Source organism: Capra hircus, chromosome 1, assembly GCF_001704415.2.
Source record: "Capra hircus breed San Clemente chromosome 1, ASM170441v1, whole genome shotgun sequence".
NCBI classification, from domain to species: Eukaryota; Metazoa; Chordata; class Mammalia; order Artiodactyla; family Bovidae; genus Capra; species Capra hircus.
This window is the reverse complement of record NC_030808.1, coordinates 57,325,149-57,348,074: the sequence shown is the minus strand read 5'-3', so window position 1 is coordinate 57,348,074 and position 22,926 is coordinate 57,325,149. Positions and strand designations below refer to the sequence as shown.

Here is a 22,926-nt window from a genome sequence, read left to right as displayed (position 1 = left end):
CCTTTTACTCATAACCAAGATTTGAAAAAGAGGATTCTAACTAGGGATTAATTTCCAAAATGTACAAATAGCTCATACAGCTCAATATGAAAAGAAAAAAAATACAATAAAAAAGTGTGCAGAAAACCTAAATTCTTCTTTGGACCTACTTCTCCAAAGAAGGGGGCTTCCCAGCTGACACTAGTGGTAAAGAACCTTCCTGCCAGTGAAGTAGACATAAGAGGTATTGGTTCAATCCCTGAGTTGGGAAGATCTCCTGGAAAAGAAAATGGCAACCCACTCCAGTATTCTTGCCTGGAGAATTCCATGGACAGAGGAGGTCTATGCGACCTCCATAGGGTCACAAAGAGTCAGACATGACTGAAGCACCTTAGCATGCAAGCACTCCAAAGAAGATGTACAGATGGCCAATAGGCACATGAAAAGGCACTCATCAGTGCTAATCATCAGGAAATGCAAATAAAAACTACAGTGAGGAATCACCTCACAACAGTTAGAATGGCTATCATCAAAAACATATACAAACAATCAATGCTGGAGAGGGTATGAAGAAAAGGTATGAAAGAAAGGGTATGAAAAACCCTCCTACTCTGTTGGTGGGAATGTAAATTGGTATAGCCACTGTCCCAAACAGTATGGAGTTTCCTTGACAAACAAAAAACACACCTGCCATATGGTCTAGCAATCCCACTCTTGGGCATATATGCAGAGAAAAACATAGTTCAAAATGATACATGCACCCCAGCATTCATTGCAGCACTGTTTATAACAGCCAAGATATTGAGGAAACCTAAATGTCCATCAACAGATGAATGGATAAAGAAGATGTGGTATGGGGTCTTCCTTGGCAGTCTAGTGGTTAAGACACAATGCTTCCACATCAGGGGGCATGGATTCAATCCCTGGTTGGGGAACCAAAATCCTGCATGCTGTGCAGCATGGCCAAAAAAAAAAAAAAAAAAAAATTGTTAAACATATATACGGTGGAATACTACCCAGCAATGAAAAAGAATGAAATAATGCTATTTGCTACAATGTGGATGGATCTGGAGATTATCATACTAAGTGAAGCAAATCACACAGAGAAAGACAAATGTCAAATGATATAGCTTATATGCAGAATATAAAAAATGATACAAATGAACTTTTTTAATAAAAAGAACCAGGCTCACAGACTAGAGGATGAATTTATGGTTACCACAGGTGGGGAAGGTCGGGGATGGGGTGGATTGTGAGTTTGGGATTGATATATACACACTGCCAAATTTAAAATAAAATGCCCTTCCAAGAAAAAAAAGAAAATGGTATGCAAGGTTATGAATCCATGTTGTAATTCAGCCACTCACAGTGTAAAGTTTGATTTTTCAGAATCTTAGTCCTGCTGCTATAGAAGATAAGACTTTTTTATTTTCAGAGCAGATATAGGAACTTTCTGGTCAGAACTTGAGCTAGTAATTTGAAGCCCTAGACTAGAGATCTCTTCAAGAAAATTAGAGATACTAAGGGAACATTTTATGAAAAGATGGGATCAAACAAGGACAGAAATAGAAGGGACCTAACAGAAGCAGAAGATATTAAGAAGAGGTGACAAGAATATACAAAAGAACTGTACAAAAAAGATCTTCACGACCCAGATAATCATGATGGTGTGATCACTCACCTAGAGCCAGACATCCCGGAATGTGAAGTCAGGTGGGCCTTAGGAAGAATCACTACGAACAAAGCTAGTGAAGGCGATGGAATTCCAGTTGAGCTGTTTCAAATCCTAAAAGATGATGCCATGGAAGTGCTGCACTCAATATTCAAGCAAATTTGGAAAACTCAGCAGTGGCCACAGGACTGGAAAAGGTCAGTTTTCATTCCAATCCAAAAAAAAGGCAATGCCAAAGAATGCTCAAACTACCACACTGTTGCACTCATCTCACATCCTAGTAAAGTAATGCTGAAAATTCTCCAAGCCAGGCTTCAGCAATACATGAACCGTGAACTTCTAGATGTTCAAGCTGGTTTTAGAAAAGGCAGAGGAACCAGAGATCAAATTGCCAACATCCACTGGATCATCAAAAAAGCAGGAGAGTTCCAGAAAAACATCTATTTCTGCTTTGTTGACTATGCCAAAGCCTTTGACTGTGTGGATCACAATAAACAGTGGAAAATTCTTAAAGAGATGAGAATACCCAAACACCTGACCTGCCTCTTGAGAAATCTGTATGCAGGTTAGGAAGCAACAGTTAGAACTGGACCTGGAACAACAGACTGGTTCCAAATAGGAAAAGGAATATGTCAAAGCTGTATATTATCATCCTGCTTATTTAACTTAAATGGAGAGTACATCATGACAAATGCTGGGCTGGAGGATGCACAAGCTGGAATCAAGATTGCCAGGAGAAATATCAATAACCTCAGATATGCAGATGACACCACCTTTATGGCAGAAAGTGAAGAAGAACTAAAAAGCCTCTTGATGAAAGTGAAAGAGGAGAGTGAAAAAGTTGGCTTAAAGCTCAACATTCAGAAAACGAAGATCATGGCATCCGGTCCCATCACTTCATGGCAACTAGATGGGGAAACAGTGGAAACAGTGGCTGACTTTATTTTTCTGGGCTCCAAAATCACTGCAGATGGTGATTGCAGCCATGAAATTAAAAGACGCTTTACTCCTTGGAAAGAAAGTTATGATTAACCTAGACAGCATATTGAAAAGCAGAGACATTACTTTGCCAATAAAGGTCTGTCTAGTCAAGGATATGGTTTTTCCAGTGGTCATGTATGAATGTGAGAGTTGGAGTATAAAGAAATCTGAGCGCCAAAGAATTGATGCTTTTGAATCGTGCACTGACATTGGAGAAGACTCTTAAGAGTCCCAGTCAGTCCATCCTAAAGGAGACCAGTCCTGGGTGTTCATTGGAAGGACTGATGTTGAAGCTCAAATGCCAATACTTTGGCCACCTGATGCGAAGAGCTGACTCATTTGAAAAGACCCTGATGCTGGGCAAGATTGAGGGCAGGAGGAGGAAGGGACGACAGAGGATGAGATGGTTGGATGGCATTGCTGACTGTATGAATATGAGTTAGGGTGAGCTCAGGGAGCTGTTGAGGGACAGGAAGGCCTGGCGTGCTGTGGTTCATGGGGTCGCAAAGAGACCGACATGACTGAGTGAATGAACTGAACTGAACTCATACTTTTCCCCTTTACTTTCCAGGGCAGTGAGGAGAAACCAGCCAATCTTGCTAGGCTAAAATGTTCTAAAGTGTAAATACGTGGTCTCTCAGAACCTTTTAAAAGAATTTAATGAGAAGTATCCAATGGTGATACTTTGCATATCTCTATTACTAAAGGTTGTGGATTATTAGTACCGTCTTCATCACTAGAAATAGTCATTACAGTCTTTAAATGTAACCAGATTAGAGAGCCAATTTCAGATATCTGATATGAACAATGTAAAGCCTAATGTCTCTAAACTTAAAAGAAAATCTGGTTCCATCTGAAAAATTAAGAAAGAAGTCTCAGGACCTTTGATCATTTGTTGTAATACTTCAGTGCATGCAAAGTTTCAACCAAGACTGTAAGAAGGATGCTTTCTTCTATCAGGGAAGACATGATACTTGATATGAAATTGACATTCTATACAAACTTGCTGCCAATGGAGGTAATGAAATGGAATTACTCATATTAGCAATTAAGTTTTAAAATGAATCCACTATTATAAAAATAATCACAGGAATATATGTGAAACAAGGACAATTTTTTTTCTCTTCTACAAACAACCATTTTAGTACACTTAAGGGGTGCATTCCAAGTTGCGGGTTTTATCTCTGGCATGAGAAGTTGCAGAGATAATTTACTGATTTTCCTTCTCAGCGTATTCTTTGGAAGGTGGTATTTTGTTTACTTGTAGGAGAATTTTGTGTCTGGTTTTAAAGGCAGGATTCTCCATGGGCCTCCATTCTCTAAAATACCTTTATTAACCATAAAATCTCTTCCATTCTCCAGCAAGTAAGAGATCACTGAAATTCAATATACTTGAAGACTTACTTCAGTCAATTTTGAAGACACCACTAATGCATGACAAAGCTATTACAACAGAATCCTCTAGTATCAAGGCACCAATTTAGTTATATCTGATAAAAACAAGCATGCCAAATTGTCAATACTCTCAAACAAAATGGCTAAAATGAGTATCTACTGAAATGGCAGCAACTTAACTGATAGCTCAGTTGATAATGAATCCACTTGCAATGCAGGAGACCCCAGTTCGATCCCTGGGTTGGGAAGATCCCCTGGAGAAGGGAAAGGCTACCCACTCCAGTGTTCTGACTTGGAGAATTCTATGGACTGGATATTCCATGGGGTTGCAAAGACTCAGACACGACTGAGTGACTTTCACTTTCACTTAACAGTTCATGAATGAAAATCATGTGTTTTATCACTAAAATTAACACTGTCTATGGGGTATTTGAAATAGAATCTAGAGGATAGAAGAAAAGCCTTTGACTATCCTTTGAAAGGCATTAATCAAGGCTGGGTTCTCTGAATTTTCCACGGACAACAACCTATATCTTTAAAATAGGGAGCACAATGGGTGACGAATATGTGAAGAATTGACACTGAAGAAGAATCCTGTTTTGCAAGGACCACAGGATACCATATTTGTGAAACACTTTCTTCCAGAAGCATTGGGTCTCAAGGTGCACAGACCAAAATACCTACAAGAGAAAGCCTTCATAAGCTCCAGTAATCTTACACTATCATGGCCGTTGTCTTCTGACCACCAGACAGCTCCCCTTTAGCTGGGAATGGGCAGGCTCACTGTAGTTTTATTATTCACTGGGATCCCATCAGATGCCCTCAATACTTGTCACACTTAGGCTAAGAAAAGAGGGAAGGAAGGAAAAGAAGGAGGGATGGAGAAAAAGAGGAAGAAAGGGAAGGAAGGAAGAAGGAAAGAAATTATATGTCAAAAACAAAACAGGAAGTTAATTTGAGGAAGAACTTGGGGTTGTCACTGGAGATTTAGTTTACTTTTAAAAGGCAAAGAAAGCAGAAGAAAATAGAACAGGCAGTAGATGTTCATTGCTTATTTTTAATTGTGATAAATGCAAGAAATGGCATTAGGGCAAGTGAAATACTATACTTTAAATCGAGGCAGCAAATTGTGGCCCGTGGATAAAATCTAGTCATATTTTTACAAATAAATTTTTTTTTGGACAAAGCCATGCACATTTGTCCCCTTGTTATATGTGGCTTCTTTCTTGCTGCAAGAGCAGAGTTGAGTACTTGCAACAGTGACCATATAGAATACAAAGGCTCAAAAGTTCACTCATTAGCCAGCCCTTTGGTAAAGCTACAAAGTAATCCCTCTGAGGTCAGCTCTCATCTCTTATCTGTTTCTGGAATAGATATTTGAGCCTAATATGAACTAAATTCAATAGTTAGAATCTCATCCTTTGTCTTACTTCCAGCCCCAAACAGTAATATTTAGCTGTCTAGAAAAGTCAAATTATTTCAGAGACTTGTTTACTGCTTATTTTTAAGAACTTTATTGAATCTATTTATCTATTTTTCTTATGTCAACATATTTTTAAAAATTATTTTTATTCAAGTATAGTTGATACATAATATTATTTAAGTTACATGTGTGCAAAATAGTTATTCAGAATTTTTAAATGTTATGCTCAAAATATTGGCTATATTCCCTATTTTACAATGTATCCTTGTAGCTTATTCTATAGATAATACTTTGCACCTCTTACTCCCCTACTCCTGTATTGCCCCTCCCCACGTTCCCTCTACCCACTAGTAACCAGCAGTTTCTTCTCTGTATCTGTGACAGGCTCTTTGTTTATTTTTTTAATGTGGTGAAAATGGATATAAAATTAGAGTGGGGAGTAAAATGTGTATTTTTGTAAGCTTAGGATTCACGAATGTTTATTTTCTATAATTTTATTTATTTATTAGCTGTGCTGGGTCTTCGCTGCTTGCTGCCTTTTCTCTAGTTTCTGAGAGCAGGGGCTGCTTTCTAGGAGGGTGAGCTTCTCGTTGTGGTGGCCTCTTTTGTGGCTGAGCACAGGCTCCAGGCACACAGGCGTCAGCAGTTGCGGCATGTAGGCTCAGGAGCTGTGGTTCCTGGGCTCTAGGGCACAGGAGCAATAGTTGTGGAGCACGGGCTTAGTTGCTCCGCAGCCTGTGGGGCCAGCAATTGAACCCATGTCCCCTGCATTGGCAGGTGGATTCTTTGCCAGTGAGCCACCAGGGAAGCCCCCAAATGCTTATTGAATTGTGGTCATATATAAGAAGTACTTTTTAAATCATTGTTGTTCAGAAAAATACTATAAAAATATTTAAAATACTAAATACTAAAAATACTATAAAACAGAGGGTTTTCAAAAACCAAATTTGAAGTAGATTAAGACTATTTTGACTCTCAGACACTGCAAAATTCAAGAGAAGGAATGCATATAGGTCTCAAAAACTATGAAACTGAGAACTTGAACAAAGTAAAGACTGTTACCTCTCTCTCTGTACCTCCCTCTGTACCTCTGTCTACTGGATGTATGTCCAACACACATATACACATCCTGTTCTGTTTCCCTGAGGAACCCTGACAAATAGACCTATTTTAGGAAGAATGAAGCAAAAGCAAGGTGGGGGTGTAGAGGGGAGATTAATTTACTTTAAGAAATTCTTTCACATGATTGCAGAGACTTGGCAAGTTCAAAATATGCAGAGTAGGCCATAACGCTGGAAATCCTGGGTAAGAGTTGCACTTGGCGTCTGAAGGCAGACTGCTGGCAGAGCTCCCTTGCCTACAAGCTCAGTCTTTTTCTATTAAGCCTTCAACTGATTGGATGAGGCCCACCCACATTTTGGAGGGTAATTTACTTTATTCAAAGTCTACTGACTTGAAGGGATTCTTCGGTGGCTCAGATGGTAAAGAGTCTGCCTGCAATGCGGTAGACCCAGGTTTGATCCCTGGGTCAGGAAGATCCCCTGCAGAAGGAAATGGCAACCCACTCCAGTATTCCTGCCTGGAAAATCCCATGGATGGAGGAGTCTGGCAGGCTATAGTCCATGGGGTTGCAAAGATTCATACGCCACTGAATGACTTCACTTTCTTTCACTGACTTAAAAGTTAATTTCATCTAAAAATATTTTCACAGAAATATCTAGAATAGTGTTTGACCAAATTTTGGGAGAACATGGCTAGCCAAGCTGACATGTAAAATTAACCATCACAGTAGGAAAAGGAAGGAAGGAAGGGATGAACTACTCTTCTTAATTCTGGTTTCAAAATTCTTTTAGAAAATACTGTTGTGTGCAGTGCCCACCACTGGGCCAAATAATTTTAAGCAGGGGTTGGTATGTGGTAAGAGGATTATAATCAGTCCAGCTCACATGAAGTGCCCATGATGAACCAATACATTATGGCTTGGGAGGAGGTGGGGTTACTTTGTACAAAATAGTTGTCAGGTACAAAACAAGGTGTCTCATAAATGGGAAAATCATTCATTAGTACCTTATAAAGGTACTTTTCATATGTCAGCATGTTTTTCCAAGGAAAAACCTTGAATTTCTGTCTTTTAAGGATTTTCTTATGATTTAACTATGGCTAATTGATTTTCTATCATATTGTACACAAGCTCTTATGGAGAAATAATGGTTTTCACTCCATTTATGTATCTAAAATTGATTTCATCTACTTTTCTCTGCATATTTTCTAGCTTCAACAATTACTCATCTATGGACATAAAGCAGAGCACTGTTAACACTTTATCCAGAAGGCAGTATGCTTTTTTATTTTTTGAGGCCACTACTGAAGCATGAAATGTTGAGCTTACTTAGAAACAGAGTCAATGGTCTGGACTGAGTGCCAGCCTCATGCCCAGTTGAAGAATATGGTGATCTGAACGCTGTGGGATAAGGAACCTGAATGACCCCACCTGTCCTCCCCTAAAGCAGTTCAATTCCACTGGAAGACTATGGAGTGTTCTCTATCAGGCACTGTGCTGGGCTTTGTGGGGAACATAAGATTAACAAGACTATCAAAGAGCCCCAAGGGAGCCCAGTTTTGTGGGGGAATCCAGCCATCAGGAGCTCAGCTATCAGACAGACAGAGGAGGTAAGCACTCATAGCAAGTGTATCAAGGGAGAAAGGGAGTGGTTAAGCACCAATGCTTAGGAAAGGGTTCACAGAGCATACAGCAGTAAACTGGGTCTTAAAGAAAGCTATTTAAATAGAAAAAAAGCAGTATACTGACCACCTCGGAGAGTGAAAACAATGTGAGAAATGACATAGAAATAGAATCGTACTTGGTGTTTTTTCTGGAGTATGGAGGCAATGTAGCCAAATGTAAAGTGAGTCAATGTGAAAAAGAGGGCTTTCAAAGCCAATATGAAGACGTTTAAATTTGTCCTTTAGGCCATGAGAGATGTTTGGAGGGTTTTAGAGTTGAGGGAATGACATCTGTGTTGCAGAATGATATACTGGCGGCAGTGTAAGGTATGAACGGAAGGGAGAAGAGTTTTGAGACAGCGACAGAAGTTAGGAGGCTTTTGCAGCAATCTAGGTGCACGGTGACAGGGACTTAACCTAGGGTATGGTAGTGAGAAGACAAAGGGAATGCCCCGAAGCCAACTGGAATTTGTCTGTGTGCATATTTATAGACAAGGGATGCAGAAAAGATGAGATATGACCGCTGATTTGGAAACAAAGATGAGACTCTATCCTCTATCTTCTCTGGGAAGTAGGAGGTAAAAATCACTGTAGCTGATCACAGGAATGTACAAAGAATATATTTGTAGAAGCCAAATCCATTGACTGTGGGGCTGGCTCTGGCCATTGTGTAAATTATCACAACAGGTGTGAAAATGAAAGAAGAGAACGAAGAAAGAGTGAAATACTAGCAATACCATAAGAACTATCATTATACGCGAAGGGTGATCGAAGTTCAGAGAATGGAAGAGGAAAGGACGTAAAATATCTGCCATGCTTGGAATCTTCACTGTTGAGTTACTTCTTTGGATATTGTGCCCCTGTGCAAGTGTGCTTATTTGACTAGCAAGTACGTTCCCTTAAAAAAACAGTCAGAACTTGAGGATAAATACTAGCAAAAACATTAAACTTATACTGTTTACAAGGTAAAGTTCAAACTCCTGAGAACACAAAGGACATTAACACCTTGCTATCTCATCAGTCTCTTTATCTCTCTGGTGTTATCTTCATCATCTTTCCCTTGTGTACAGATCTGTTTACTCATACCCACTCTAGTTGTTTCCCACAAAGTTTTAATACTTTATATATTTCATGTGATTTCTTATGTAATTAGAAAGTTCTTGCTTGTATCTACATCTTTGACAAGAGGTTCCCTCTGGAAAGGAATATTGCTTGGAGTAATGGGAAGAATATGACTTAACAGCCTTCACTCTGCTTTTAAAACCCTCCATCTTCCTTCATTAGTTATGTGATTTTTATTTGGCTGTAAAATGCAAGGACTTGAGTACATCTCTGAAGAGGCAGGTGACACCAGAAGATGAAAGGGAGATATTAAATGCAGAGTTTAGTACAGACAAGCTTCATCCATATAAACTTCTTGTCCACTATAGCTGATTCTATTTATGAAGAAATAGCTGACATGCACTTCTGTTAGAGGTGAGTTGTAACAGACGCACCTAATTAGAGTATCTCACCAAATGCCTACCACGCACAGAAACATTATGTGAATTTATGGGAGAGAGCGACCTTTTAAATTGGAAAATATCTGTAGCTTTGCAGGGCTGAATTTTTACTTTAAAAGATGGACAAAAGGAAACAATTTTTTAAATTTAATTCTCATAATTACATTTAATGTCCAGAAATAAAATCTGCAAGCAAAGTTCACAGTTGAACGGTCTGGCAGTATAACTGAATAGGAAAAAAGGACGGAAGGAAAGAAGGAAGAACAAGAGGGACGGAGTGAGGGAAGGAGGAAGGAAGGAAGATCTGTTGATGTTACTGACTTTGGGATTCTCCAAATGAAAAATAAACTTGAAAAGTCTCCAGCTTGTTTAAAAACTTCCCAGCTTGCTTAACCTGAATGCCACTCTACTTAAGGCTTGTCTGAAGTGCTGCTCTTAGGAATAGGCATTTAGTTCTGAGGTTGCTGATTTATTCTCTCATCAAAACTTAGGAAGAGACAAAACATCACTTATTATTCCCTTTTCTATCCTGTGGAGTATGAATTACAAGATAAATCTGCTAGTCTCTATCACCAAAAGATTAGATTTAGAACACTGTCTTATAGATTCTATTTTCTTATCTGTTTGTTTTAAAGACATCAAATCTTCTGAACTAATAACACTTGAAAAATTTTGTTGCATATATAATTCATGTTGCTTTCTTAATGATCCATAATACAGGATGAAGTTGGTTAATCTCTGGATAAGTTTAATATTTTATATATTCTCCAGGCAAGGATACTGTAGTGAGTTACAATTTCCTTCTCCAGGGTTATATATATTTAATGAAATTTCTTGTGTAAGTCTAATATTTCTGGAATATGACCACCAGCAAAGTTCAAGTACAACTTCATGTAATATACTGTGAATTAATTTTAACACATGAAGTTCTGTAAAGAGCTTTTCTCTTATTATTTTCATGTTTGTGCCTGTGTGTGTGTCCAGTTAAAACTTCACTATCAGAACTAGTGGATACAAAAGCTGTGCTCACTTGCCGTCCTGTGCTGTGGCTAAGTGTGTTGGTAACATGGGAAATAGTCCTCAGAGACAAGCCGCCCTGCTTCAGAGCCTACAGACGTGATACAAATCAGACCATAGGAGGAAACTGTACTGACAAAAGAATAACCTGGGCCTCCAGACCTGACGAGAATCCTGCCCTTCAGATCGATCCAGTGGCCATCACTCATGATGGGAATTACACGTGTCAAATGGCAACAAGTGATGGGAATTTCCATCATGAGTATCACCTCCAAGTGTTAGGTAAGGCACATCATATATTTTGGTATTTCCAATTACTAGATTTGGGACTGAAACAAATCTCTGAATTCTATGTCCCAGGTTTTAAGACTGAAGCATTTCCCCTACATTTCTGCAGTGCCCCCTGAAGTGACCCTTGTTCAAACTGAGAAGGGAACTGCAGTGTGCAAGGCTGCTGTAGGGAAGCCGGCTGCACAGATCTTCTGGACCCCAGAGGGGGATTGTGCCACTGAGCAAGAGCCTTACTGGGGCAATGGCACAGTGACCGTCCAGAGTACTTGCCGCTGGGAGGACCGCCATGTGCTGAACGTGTCCTGCTCTGTCTCCCACTTGACTGGCAACAAGAGTCTGTCCATAGAGCTGAATAAAGGTAAGTGTCTATTTCTATAGTGAACTTGATGCTCAGTCTTTTTCTCTATAGAAAAAGCGAATAACCAAGCAGAAGGTAAGACAACTTATGCTTCTAATTCGGAGATAGTCTCTAAAACTTAACTGAGTAATGCATTAGTATACTAGAGAAATTGTGTTCCTTTATTAGATAGAAGGAATTAATTCAGTAACTCCTTACTAATATATTCTCCTAATATCTTTTATTCTGACACTGTAAAAGTACTTTGAGATTAATTATTTGTTGTTGCTGTTCAGCCACTCAGTTATGTCTGACTCTTTGCAACTCCATGGACTGCAGAACTCCAGGCTTCCCTGTCCTTCACCATCTCCCTGAGTTTATGCAAACTCATGTCCATTGAGTCAGTGATGCCATCCAACCATCTCATCCTCTTCTCCTCCTGCCCTCAATCTTTCCCAGCATCAGGGTCTTTTCCAATGAGTCGGCTCTTTGCATCAGCTGATCAAAATATTGGAGCTTCAGATTCAGCATCAGTCCTTCCAATGAAGATTCAGTGTTGATTTACTTTAGGATTGACTGGTTTGATCTCCTTGCTGTTCAAGGGACTCTCAAGAGTCTTCTCCAGCACCACAGTTTCACTCAGCTTTCTTTATGGTCCAACTCTCACATCCATACATGACTACTGGAAAAACCATAGCTTTGATTATATGGAACTTTGTGGGCAAAGTGATGTCTCAGCTTTTTTATACGCTGTCTAGGTTCATCATAACTTTTCTTCCAAGGAGCAAGCGTCTTTTAATTTCATGGCTGCAGTCACCATCTGTGGTGATTTTGGAACCCAAGAAAATAAACTTTGTCACTGTTTCCATTTTTTCCCTATCTATTTGCCACGAAGTGATGGGACCAGATGCCATGATCTTCATTTTTTGAATGTTGAGTTTTAAGCCAAACTTTTCACTATCCTCTTTCACCTTCAACAAGAGGCTCTTTAGTTCCTCTTTGCTTTCTGCCATTAGGGTGTTGTCATCTGCATATCTGAGGTTATTGCTATTTCTCCCAGCAATCTTGATTTCAACTTGAGCTTCATCCAGCCCAGCATTTCACATAATGTACCCTGCATAGAAGTTAAATAAGCAGGGTGACAAAATACAGCCTTGACATACTCCTTTTGCAATTTTGAACCAGTTTGTTGTTTCATATCTGATTCTAATTGTTGCTTTTTGACCTGCTACAAGTTTCTCAGGAGTCAGGTAAGGTAGTCTGGTATTCCCATCTCTTTAAGAATTTTTCAGTTTGTTGTGATCCACACAGTCAAATGCTTTAGTGTAGTCAATGAAGCAGAAGTAGATGTTTTTTTGAAATTCTCTTGCTTTTTCTATGATCTAACTGGCATTGGCAATTTAATCTCTGGTTCAGCCACCTTTTCTAAATGCAGCTAGTAGATCTGGAAGTTCTCAGTTCACCTATTGTTGAAGCCTATCTGGAAGGATTTTGAGCATTACCTTGCTAGCATGTGAAATGAGTGCAACTCTATGGCAGTTTGAATATTCTTTGGCATTGCCTTTTTTTTGGGATTGGAATGAAAACTGACCTTTTCCAGTCCTGTGGCCACTGCTGAGGTCTCCAAATTTGCTGGAATATTGAGTGCAGCACTTTAACAGCATCATCTTTTAGGGTTTGAAATAGCTCAACTGGAATTCCATCACCTCCACTAGCTTTCTTCATAGTGATGTTTCCTAAGGCCCACTTGACTTCACAATCCAGAATGTCTGGCTCTAGGTGAGTGAGCACACCATCGTGGTTATCTGGGTCATGAAGATCTTTTTGTATAGCTCTTCAGTGTGTTCTTGCCACCTCTTCTTTATCTCCTGCTTCTGTTAGGTCCATACCTTTTATTGGTTCAAAATATCAATACTTATATATCATTTAACAATACTTATTCAGTAGATAGTCAAGAACAATAATAACTTCTTTCCTGATATTTCATTTTTTATATTACTCACCCCTTTATTGCTACTCTGAGTAACAGAGCTTTCTTTCTCCCTTGCTGTCTGAAACCAATTCATTGATCAAACATTTTTTCAGTGTTATTATGTATTTAAAGCTGGTGATACAGAGATGAAAAGACAAAATCCATTTCTTATTGTTCCAGGGAACATAATCTATTCATTAGGAGCAATGTCTTTGGTAACACATGGCTCTCATTTACCAAATGTGTAACTTTGAACAGTATTTAAATTCTCTGTCTCAACATTTTGTTTTTAACTGATATATAACATTATATTAGCTTCAGATGTACAACATAATATTTAATGCTGCTTTTGTGACATGATCATCAAAATAGATCTAGTTAATGTCTCATGGTTTCTTCATCTGTTAAATAAGATAAAAGTACCCACCTCACAGAGTTATTATAATAGTATATGTGTTTAACAAGGTGCCTAGGACAAAGTCAGTACACAATAAATATTAGCTGCTGTACTTATTATATGAAAATTATTAGCTATTATATTAATTATATCAATACATTAGATATTATACTCTTTATGACATTATTAAAAATAATATCTATTAATTATTCATCATAACATCTCTCATATTGATCTGTGTTTCTGCAACAGCTTTATATAGCATACAATTCACCCATTTAAGGTGCATTATTCAATGGTCTTTGAACATAGTTGCACAACCATCACTACAATCAATTTTAGAACATATTCATCACTTCAAAACAAAACCCTTTACCTTTTAGTTATCACTCCTTAATTCCAACATTCCTCTAGTTTTAGGCAATCACTTAATCTACTTTCTGTCACAATAGATTTTCCTATTTTGGACATTTCATATCAATGGAACTATACAGTATGTGGCCTTTGTGACTGGTTTCTTATACTTAGCATATTTTTTCAAGAATTACCCATGCTGGGATTTCCCTGGTGGTAAAGTGGTTAAGAATCCACCTGCTAATGCAGGGGACACCGGTTGGACCCATGGTCCAGGAACTAAGATCCCATATGCCTCAGGGAAACTAAGCCTGTATACTACAACTACTGAGCCCCATGCATTGTAGCTACTGAAGCCTTCACACCCTAGAGACTCTGCCTCACAAGAAAAGAAACCAATTCAATGAGAAGCCTGTGCACCACAACTAGAGAGTAGCCCCCACCTGCAGCAACTAGAGAAAGCCTCCATGCAGCAACAACAACAAAAAGAATCACCCATGTTGTAGCATGTATCAGTACATTCACTTCTTTTTTATATATATTTACATTATTTATTTTAAATTAAGCTTTTGAAATGACACAAATATATGCTTTTCTCATCATAGAACAAATTAAATACAGATAAGAAAACAGCCTGCATTTACCCTTCTGGATTTTAACATACAAATAGTCCATTATTCAGTGTAGAAAAATTAGGAAATATAGACAAGAAACAAACAAACAAACAAACATAATCCCAGCCCAAAATAACCATGGTTAACATTTTGGTGCATATCCTTTCACAAGTATATTTATACACACACACACACACACACACACACACACACATATATATATATATGTCCACATATAGATAAATATGGGCTTCCCTGGTAGCTCAGACAGTAAAGAATCTGCCTGCATTGCGGGAGACCCAGGTTCAATCCCTGGGTTGGGAAGATCCCTGGAGGAGGGCATGGCAACCCCCTCCAGTATTCTTGCCTGGAGAATTCCATGGACAGAGGAGCCTGGCAGGCTACAGTCATGGGGTCACAAAAAAGTTGGATATGACTTGGTGACCAAACAACAACAACAAATACATCCATATATTTATCTATTTCCCTCCAACCCCAGCAATTAACTTTGTGTGGGGACAGAGATTACAGGTTCTAATGGACAATACTGCTCCATGAGTTGATCTGTTGGACTAATTCCTACTAGCTCAGGCATTATTAATACAGCTTTTAATTAATTGTTCCATTAATGTTTTACAACTTCTACTCATTCTAGTAGTGCAATAAAATATATAGAAAATATTTATATGAGTACATGCACTTCTAATCTTTATTTTCCAGTATCCATCTCCTAGTGATGGACAGAGAAGCCTGGAGCGCTGCAGTTCATGGTGTGGCAAAGAGTTCGACACAACTTAGTGACTGAATGGCACCAGCAACAATCCATCTCCTACCAACTCTAGGCTCTTATTTTATACTTATTGATTCCAGACTGAATCATTTATTCCCAGGCCCACCTTACCTTCTCTTCTGTAGACCAAACACTCAGCCTGTACTCTAGTTTCCTCTTCCATGTCCTCAGAAGCTTGGCTTCATTAATCATCCTTGCTCTCCTTTGTTCAGTCTTTTCTGCTTCACAAATCCTTTCCCTAAGCCTGATTATATAAACATGCCTCTTTTCCTTTCATACTTAAAACAAGATGCTATGAATTCCTCAACCTCTTAGCTCTTGCCTTTTACTCATATCCAATATTTGAAAAAGAGGATTCTAACTAGGTATTGATTTCTGAAATATACAAATGGCTCATACAGCTCAATATCAAAATAGCAAACAACCCAATTGAAAAGTTAGCAGAAGACCTAAATAGACATTTCTCCAAAGGAGACGTACAGATGACCAGTAGGCACATGAAAAGACACTCAACATTGCTAATTATTAGAGAAATGCAAATTAAAACTACAATGAGTTATTACCTCACACCAGTCAGAATGGCCATTATAAAAAAATCTGCAAATAATAAACACTGGAGAGGGTATGGAGAAAAGGGAACCCTCCTACACTGCTGGTGGTAATGTAACTTGGTACAGCCACTAAGAACAGTGTAGAGATTCTGGTGGTAATGTAACTTGGTACAGCCACTAAGAACAGTGTGGAGATTCATTAAAATTCACAATCCCACTCCTAGGCATATATCTGGAAACAATGGAAACTCTATCTTTGAAAAGATACATGTACTCCAATATTTATAGCACTATTTACAATAGCCAACATGGAAGCAATTTAACTACATATATACAATGGATTATTATTCAACCACAAAAAAGAATGAAATAATGCTATCTGCAGCAACGTGGGTGGACTTAAGAGATTATCATACTAAGTGAAGTAAGTTGGGCAGAGAAAGACAAATATATGGTATCACTTATGTGTAGAATCTTTAAAAAATGATATAAATGAACTTATTTACAAAATAGGAATAGACTCATAGACATAGAAAACAAATTTATGGTTCAGTCAGTTCAGTCGCTCAGTCATATCCGACTCTTTACGACCCCATGAACTGTAGCACGCCAGGCCTCCCTGTCCATCACCAACTCCCCAAGTTCACCCAAACTCATTTCCATTGAGTCTGTGATGCCATCCAGCCATCTCATCCTCTGTCGTCCCCTTCTCCTCCTGCCCTCAATCTTTCACAGCATCAGGGTCTTTTCAAATGAGTCAGCTCTCCGCATCAGGTGGCCAAAGTATTGGAGTTTCAGCTTTAACATCAGTCCCTCCAGTGAACACCCAGGACTGATCTCCTTTAGGATGGACTAGTTGGATCTCCTTGTAGTCCAAGGGACTCTCAAGAGTCTTCTCCAACACCACAGTTCAAAAGCATCAATTCTTCGGCACTCAGCTTTCTTTATAGTCCAACTCTCACATCCATACATGACTACTGGAAAAACCATAGCCTTGACTAGACAGACCTTTGTTGTCAAAGTAATGTCTCTGCCTTTTAATATGCTGTCTAGATTGGTCATAACTTTCCTTCCAAGGAGTAAGCATCTTTTAATTTTATGGCTGCAGTCACCATCTGCAGTGATTTTGGAGCCCCAAAAAACAAAGTCAGCCACTCTTTACACTGTTTCCCCATCTATTTGCCATGAAGTGATAGGACCAGATTTCATGATCTTAGTTTTCTGAACGTTGAGCATTAAGCCAACTTTTTCACTCTCCTCTTTCACTTTCATCAAGAAGCTCTTTAGTTCTTCTTCACTTTCTGCCATAAGGGTGGTGTCATCTGCATATCTGTGGTTATTGATATTTCTCCCGGCAATCTTGATTCCAGCTTGTGCTTCCTCTAGCCCAGCATTTCTCATGATGTACTCTGCATATAAGTTAAATAAGCAGGGTGACAATATACAGCTCTGACGCACTCCTTTTCCTATTTGGAACCAGTGTGTTGTTCCATGTCCAGTTCTAACTGTTGCTTCCTGACCTGTTTACAGGTTTCTCAAGAGGCAAGTCAGGTGGTCTGGCAATTAAGTTAATTTATGGTTACCAAATGGGAAAGCATGGGGAAGGGATAAGTTAGGAGTTTGAGATTAAGAGATACAGACTACTATATATAAAACAGGGAAACAAGAAGGAACCACTGTATATAATAGGGAACTATGTTCAGTATCTTGTAATAATGTATAGTGGAAAAGAGTCTCAAGAAGTATATACATAAATCTGAATCACTTTGCTGTATACCTGAAACTAAAATGACATTGTAAATCAACTACATTTCAATTTAAAAAATCTAAAAAAGGAGAATTTTATATTCACTGTCTTTTCTATGCCACCTCACATCTGCTCCTTAAATCACATACATCTCTTTGCACACAAAATGTTCTAACAGAAGGTACTAAAGTTCTCTCAGACGCCAAATAAAACAGAAAATTTTTATTCCTTTTTATTAATTAGCTTCTTTATGATATTTGATGTGGTCTCACCTCCCTTTTCATCTGTTTTCCTTCCATATTCACTTTGTTCTCTTATTAACTTATAGCCAACTTATTAGTCTTCTTTAATAGATACATTTTCAACTACTCATTCCAAGAAGGAAGGTATTTCAATGCATTCCATCACTAATTCTCTTCTGTCTTCATTTTTACATCTTTTCCTTGAGGGATCTCATCGGGACCCATGACTTCAGCCACATCTAATTCTTGACTCTTAAATCTGTATTTTGAGCCCAGATTTCTTTCCTTGGCTCATTGTTGTCATTTTCGTCACTAAGTTGTGTCTGATTCTTTTGCAGCTCCATGGACTGTAGACTGCCAGGCTCCTCTATCCATGGGATTTCCCAGGCAAGAATACTTGAGTGGGTTCTCATTTCCTTCTCCAGGGGATCTTCCTGACTGAGGGATCGAGCCCAGGACTCCTATATTGCCAGTGGATTCTTTACCATTGAGCCACCAGGGAAGCCCCTCTCCTTAGCTACCCATGATCAAAATCAATTTCTAATTGACCAGCTTCACCCAAATGCATCAGAGGCACCTCAACGTGTATATATTCTGAACCATTCCTCTACTCTAGTTCAGATGGTAAAGAATCTGCCGGCAATGCTGGAGACCCAGGTTCAATCCCTGGTTTGAGAAGATCCCCTGGAGACAGGAATGGCACCACCCACTGCAGCATTCTTGCCTGGAGAATTCCATGGACAGAGGAGCCTGGTACAGTCCATGGTGTCACAAAGTCAGACAGGACTGAGGGACTAACACCCCTTCTGAAGCTCCACACCTATATTTTATGTCTTGATAAATGAATCAAGCCAGAAAATTAAAGACATCATCCTACAATAGCACTCTTATTTCTTATAATGAAAATCAGTTCCTATCTTTCACAGATTCTGCTTTAAATTTTTTCTTAAATCCAGACCTTTCTCTTTCTTCTGACTGCACTAATTGAGCACATGATCATCTCTTTCCAGGGTTATTTCATTGCCCTTGTAACAGGTCTTCTGGCCCTAACTTACCTTCCTCCATTCTCCTACACTGTGGCCAGTGACTTCCAAGATGAAAAACAGGCTGCTCCCCTACTTAAATGTGCCCAGGGCCTTCTCTTTGCCACTTGGAAAGTTAAACCCCTTCGGCCTGGTGCTCTGCTTTCTTCATATCTTGTTAGTCTCCAGCATGTACCCTAAGCATGTGGGCCTCTTTGGGCTCCTCAAAAGTGTTATCCTCTTTTAGTCCTCTCCTCTTTACAAGCAATTTCTACCTCTTCACAGTGTACTTCTTTCCCCAACTCTCTTTCTATTCCATTCAATCAATTCCTATTGAAGTTTTAAGACAATTTGATATAATTCTTCTGCAATAACTTCTTTTGCCCTGCAGTTTGATTAACTGTTCCTTCTCTGTGCTCACATAATGCCTCATGCATTCAGAAAATATTTATTAAAAAGATACATGTACAAAAGCAAAGATACCATTGCTAAATTCAGTCCTGAAAGAATGATACACTAGCAGAATTCAAATTGTAGTGTTATGCCCAGAGTCCGAGTCCCCAAAACTGAGAGAATAAGACATCCACAGCAATGCAAAAGCATAAAGGGGTTTATTACTAGCTTGAGCCAGGGCCCAGGTTTCATCCAGCACAGTGGAATCCGACAAGGGCCCCCAGTTCTGAATCACATATACTTTTATACAGATGGTTCTTTGTTTCTGTAACAGCATAGCTGATTGGTTAAACCTTACGTGCGTGTGAGACTTTTAAACCTCGCATCCCTATCTGGATTGGCTCGGGTCTGGTGCGGGCGGGGGGCTACGGGGATTTTTCTGATTGGTCTAGCTACACTGCCTGCGGGCCTGCCCCTTAGAGCCTGTCCTGGCTTCAGTTTAGTCCTAACATTCCCCCCTGTCTTCAGCTACATAGAGGAATCTTCCTCTTTATTTTGGGGCAGGGCCTGATACTGTTGCCTCAGTACCATCAGTTGGACGGTATTGACGCAGTCTTTTATAAAGGCAACAAGCTTAGTTATTATGCATGGACCAAAAGTAAGTATTAATAGTAGCACTATTAGAGGGCCCACCAGGGTAGAAATTAGCATTGTTAACCACAGGGACTGTTGGAACCAGAACTCAAATTAAGTTTGAGACATTTTTTTTCTTTTATTGATTTAGCTCTTTTTTTTATCTTGGCCAGGGACTCCCTGATTATCCCTGAGTGATTTACCTAAAAACAACATTTTCCCCTTAACACAGCACATAGGCCCCCTGAGAGACTTCATACTCAAGATACTTTTTGGGAATTGGGGCGGCGGTCTCTTTCTTCTGTAATTTCTTCCTGCTGTGCATGGGCATAGGCCTGCCTAGCAGAGCAGAAGTCTCTCTACCTGATCTAAGTTGGGGTTTTTCACATCTGAAACCAGCTTTTATCCTTGTAGTTGCAGCAATTTAGTTGGTCCCTCTCAGAGATGAAATAGACAAGGGCCAAACAAGAGACCTAACAGGATGGTCATCTCTGGTCCCTGGAAACAGAAGGCAACATTTGGGGTGAGGGTTACAGGGTTTGTGACCCTTTCTGATTGGTTGGTGGTGAGGCAACAGAGCTGTGCTCCAGGAATCTTGTGTTCAGTCTTAAGTCTTTTACCTGGGTGGGGGCTCAAAGACATTGTTATGCATATTTCTTTGAGTAGGAACCAGGACTCTGTCTGGAGGCTGTACCAACCTTTGATGGTTTCTGTTTTTGTATCCCCTCCCTTCCCTGATTAGCAATTGTTTGAATCTATGCTTTGGAATTCAGGGAAGGCCAAGGAGGCTGAACAAAGTCTATATCCTACAGATAAGAAATGGAGAACACAGAGCAGATCTGTACTCCAGAGCCCCACAGAGTCCCGCTCAGTTTTAATTTTAGGGAACTAGGCAACAATGACTATGATAACTTTCTGTCAAAATGGGGCACAGGACTGCCCCAGCTTGGAGTATAGACACTGAATTGGAAGCATTTCTGAGTTACAAGTTCTAGATCTGAGTCTTGTATGATTAAAATCCTAATCTCATTTCTTTTTAGAAGAATAGGTCTGAAACCCAGTCTGGACCTGGCACTTCAGGGAGACTTGTAGCCGTGTAGCCAGTTGCCTAGTTTTATAAAAAGTAAGGTTAGTAGCTTCCAGCAGACATTGTTTTGAAAATGGTGGCATCCAAGCCTGACACGACTCAGAAAACTCAAGCGTTTAGCAATACAAGGTCTAATCTGAAAGTACACCCATAGCATCACCTAGTTATTTCCCAGGATATCTGAACCATAGCTACTCCATTTTGACTTTTAATTGTAAACTATTTTTTAATAGCCAAAGCAGATTTTACCGTTAATGACAGTGTTTTTCTAGATATGAGAAGATGCAAGAATTGAGACTCATAAAATCTTTTCCTGAAAAGATCTAACTATCTGATGGCCTGTTTTGCCAGTTTTTCTCAGAGCACAGAGTGCCTCATTTCTGATTTTTACCCTGAACTCCTTTCAGGGATGTTGAAAGTCAGCAGTTGCAGCGGCCATGATTTAATCTTTGTAGATGCAGATGGCGAGTGTCAGTCTTCAGTTGGCAGAGCCCCTTTTTGCTCATAAACTTGACCATGATTATGAGGGGGGCACATCATGACCATTTTATCCCAGGGTGCTGAGAGTGTCCATTCTCAGGTAAACAGGCCACTCAATGTGCTGTTACTGGACTAGGCCATGAAACAGTATCTATAATTCTCTGGACCACCTGTCTTACTAGCTTTTTGGTCCAGGAGAATATTTCCTCTTGTTGCTTCTTGCCATATCTAGAGTTACACTGTTACCATTATTGATCTCATACGGGACTATATATTATTCTATTAGAGGCCTCACACACATACAGTGTAAGAAACAGCAATTTTGTAAAACAGGTGAAATACAAATAACATAGCCAGCAGTATTAGTAAAGCCACAAGTAAGACTTATGTTAAGAACTTCCATTAGATGTAGCCCAGTATATCTTCAGGTCATCTGCCTTAGTCTGCCCTGTAGAATCTTTATCTTCCAGGGAAATTATATATTGGCACCATCTATAAGGCACATAGCCCAGTTTTCTAGTGTCACTAGACTGATTATCTTTGGTATGATTTAATTTTTTAAGTAAATTTTCTCAGGGCCAACCAGTTAGAGTCTGGTAATAGAGAAATTTACCAAGATAACCCAGAACTAGACACAGGTTATTGGCCACAAACCCAACAATTGGATTGATTTTGAAACTAGCACAGGGTCAGGCCTATGACAGAAAAGCATTTGACTTATATGCAAAGGTCTAAGAAGTCAAGAAAACATAAGTGATCATACGAATCAGGTCCAGCATCTCGGGGAAGCTGTCTACCTTGATGTCGTCGTCTTCTCATCCTGGTGTAGTGTAGTTTCTCCCGATACAAAAGTCCTTCCATCCAGGTTGGAGACAGTCCCTTAAATTATGTCTTTTTTCAGTCCTGGTTGCAGGTCATGAGGCATCTGATCTTCATCCAAAGATAGATTACTGAGATAAGCTTCAGAAACAAACTTAGGGTGTTCTTCAAGAATTCAATTCAATTTTATATTAACATCTCATAACAGCAAAGAACTATCTAAGAGATGAGTCTTACTAGATGCAGACCTCCATTAACAAACTGGTATTTAACACTTTGAAATATCTTTTTTCTCCTTAAAGTTACTCTTATTTTTATTAAATATAACCAAATTAAGGCTAGTTTGTTTGCAAAATAGGTCTGTTCTCACTGATTTTGGTCTGATGATTTCTATAACCATAATTGATTATAGGCTTTTTGTTGAAACATTTATAGAGTCTCAGACTGAACTTTTAAAATAAAACAGGGCTGGGAATCTCACACCAAGGGCTTATCACAGATATT

The 22,926-nt window shown here is 39.2% G+C and overlaps 1 protein-coding gene across 1 annotated transcript in view; it reads left to right on the top strand.

Moving 5' to 3' along the window:
* LOC102174159 (cell surface glycoprotein CD200 receptor 1) overlaps positions 9,485-22,926 on the top strand; it is a 30,648-nt gene continuing 17,206 nt past the window's right edge. Inside the window, exons 1-3 of the mRNA XM_018050078.1 lie at positions 9,485-9,518; positions 10,661-10,975; positions 11,091-11,342. Of these exons, the coding sequence (XP_017905567.1) occupies positions 9,485-9,518; positions 10,661-10,975; positions 11,091-11,342 (601 nt within the window). The remainder of the gene's footprint in view (positions 9,519-10,660; positions 10,976-11,090; positions 11,343-22,926) is intronic.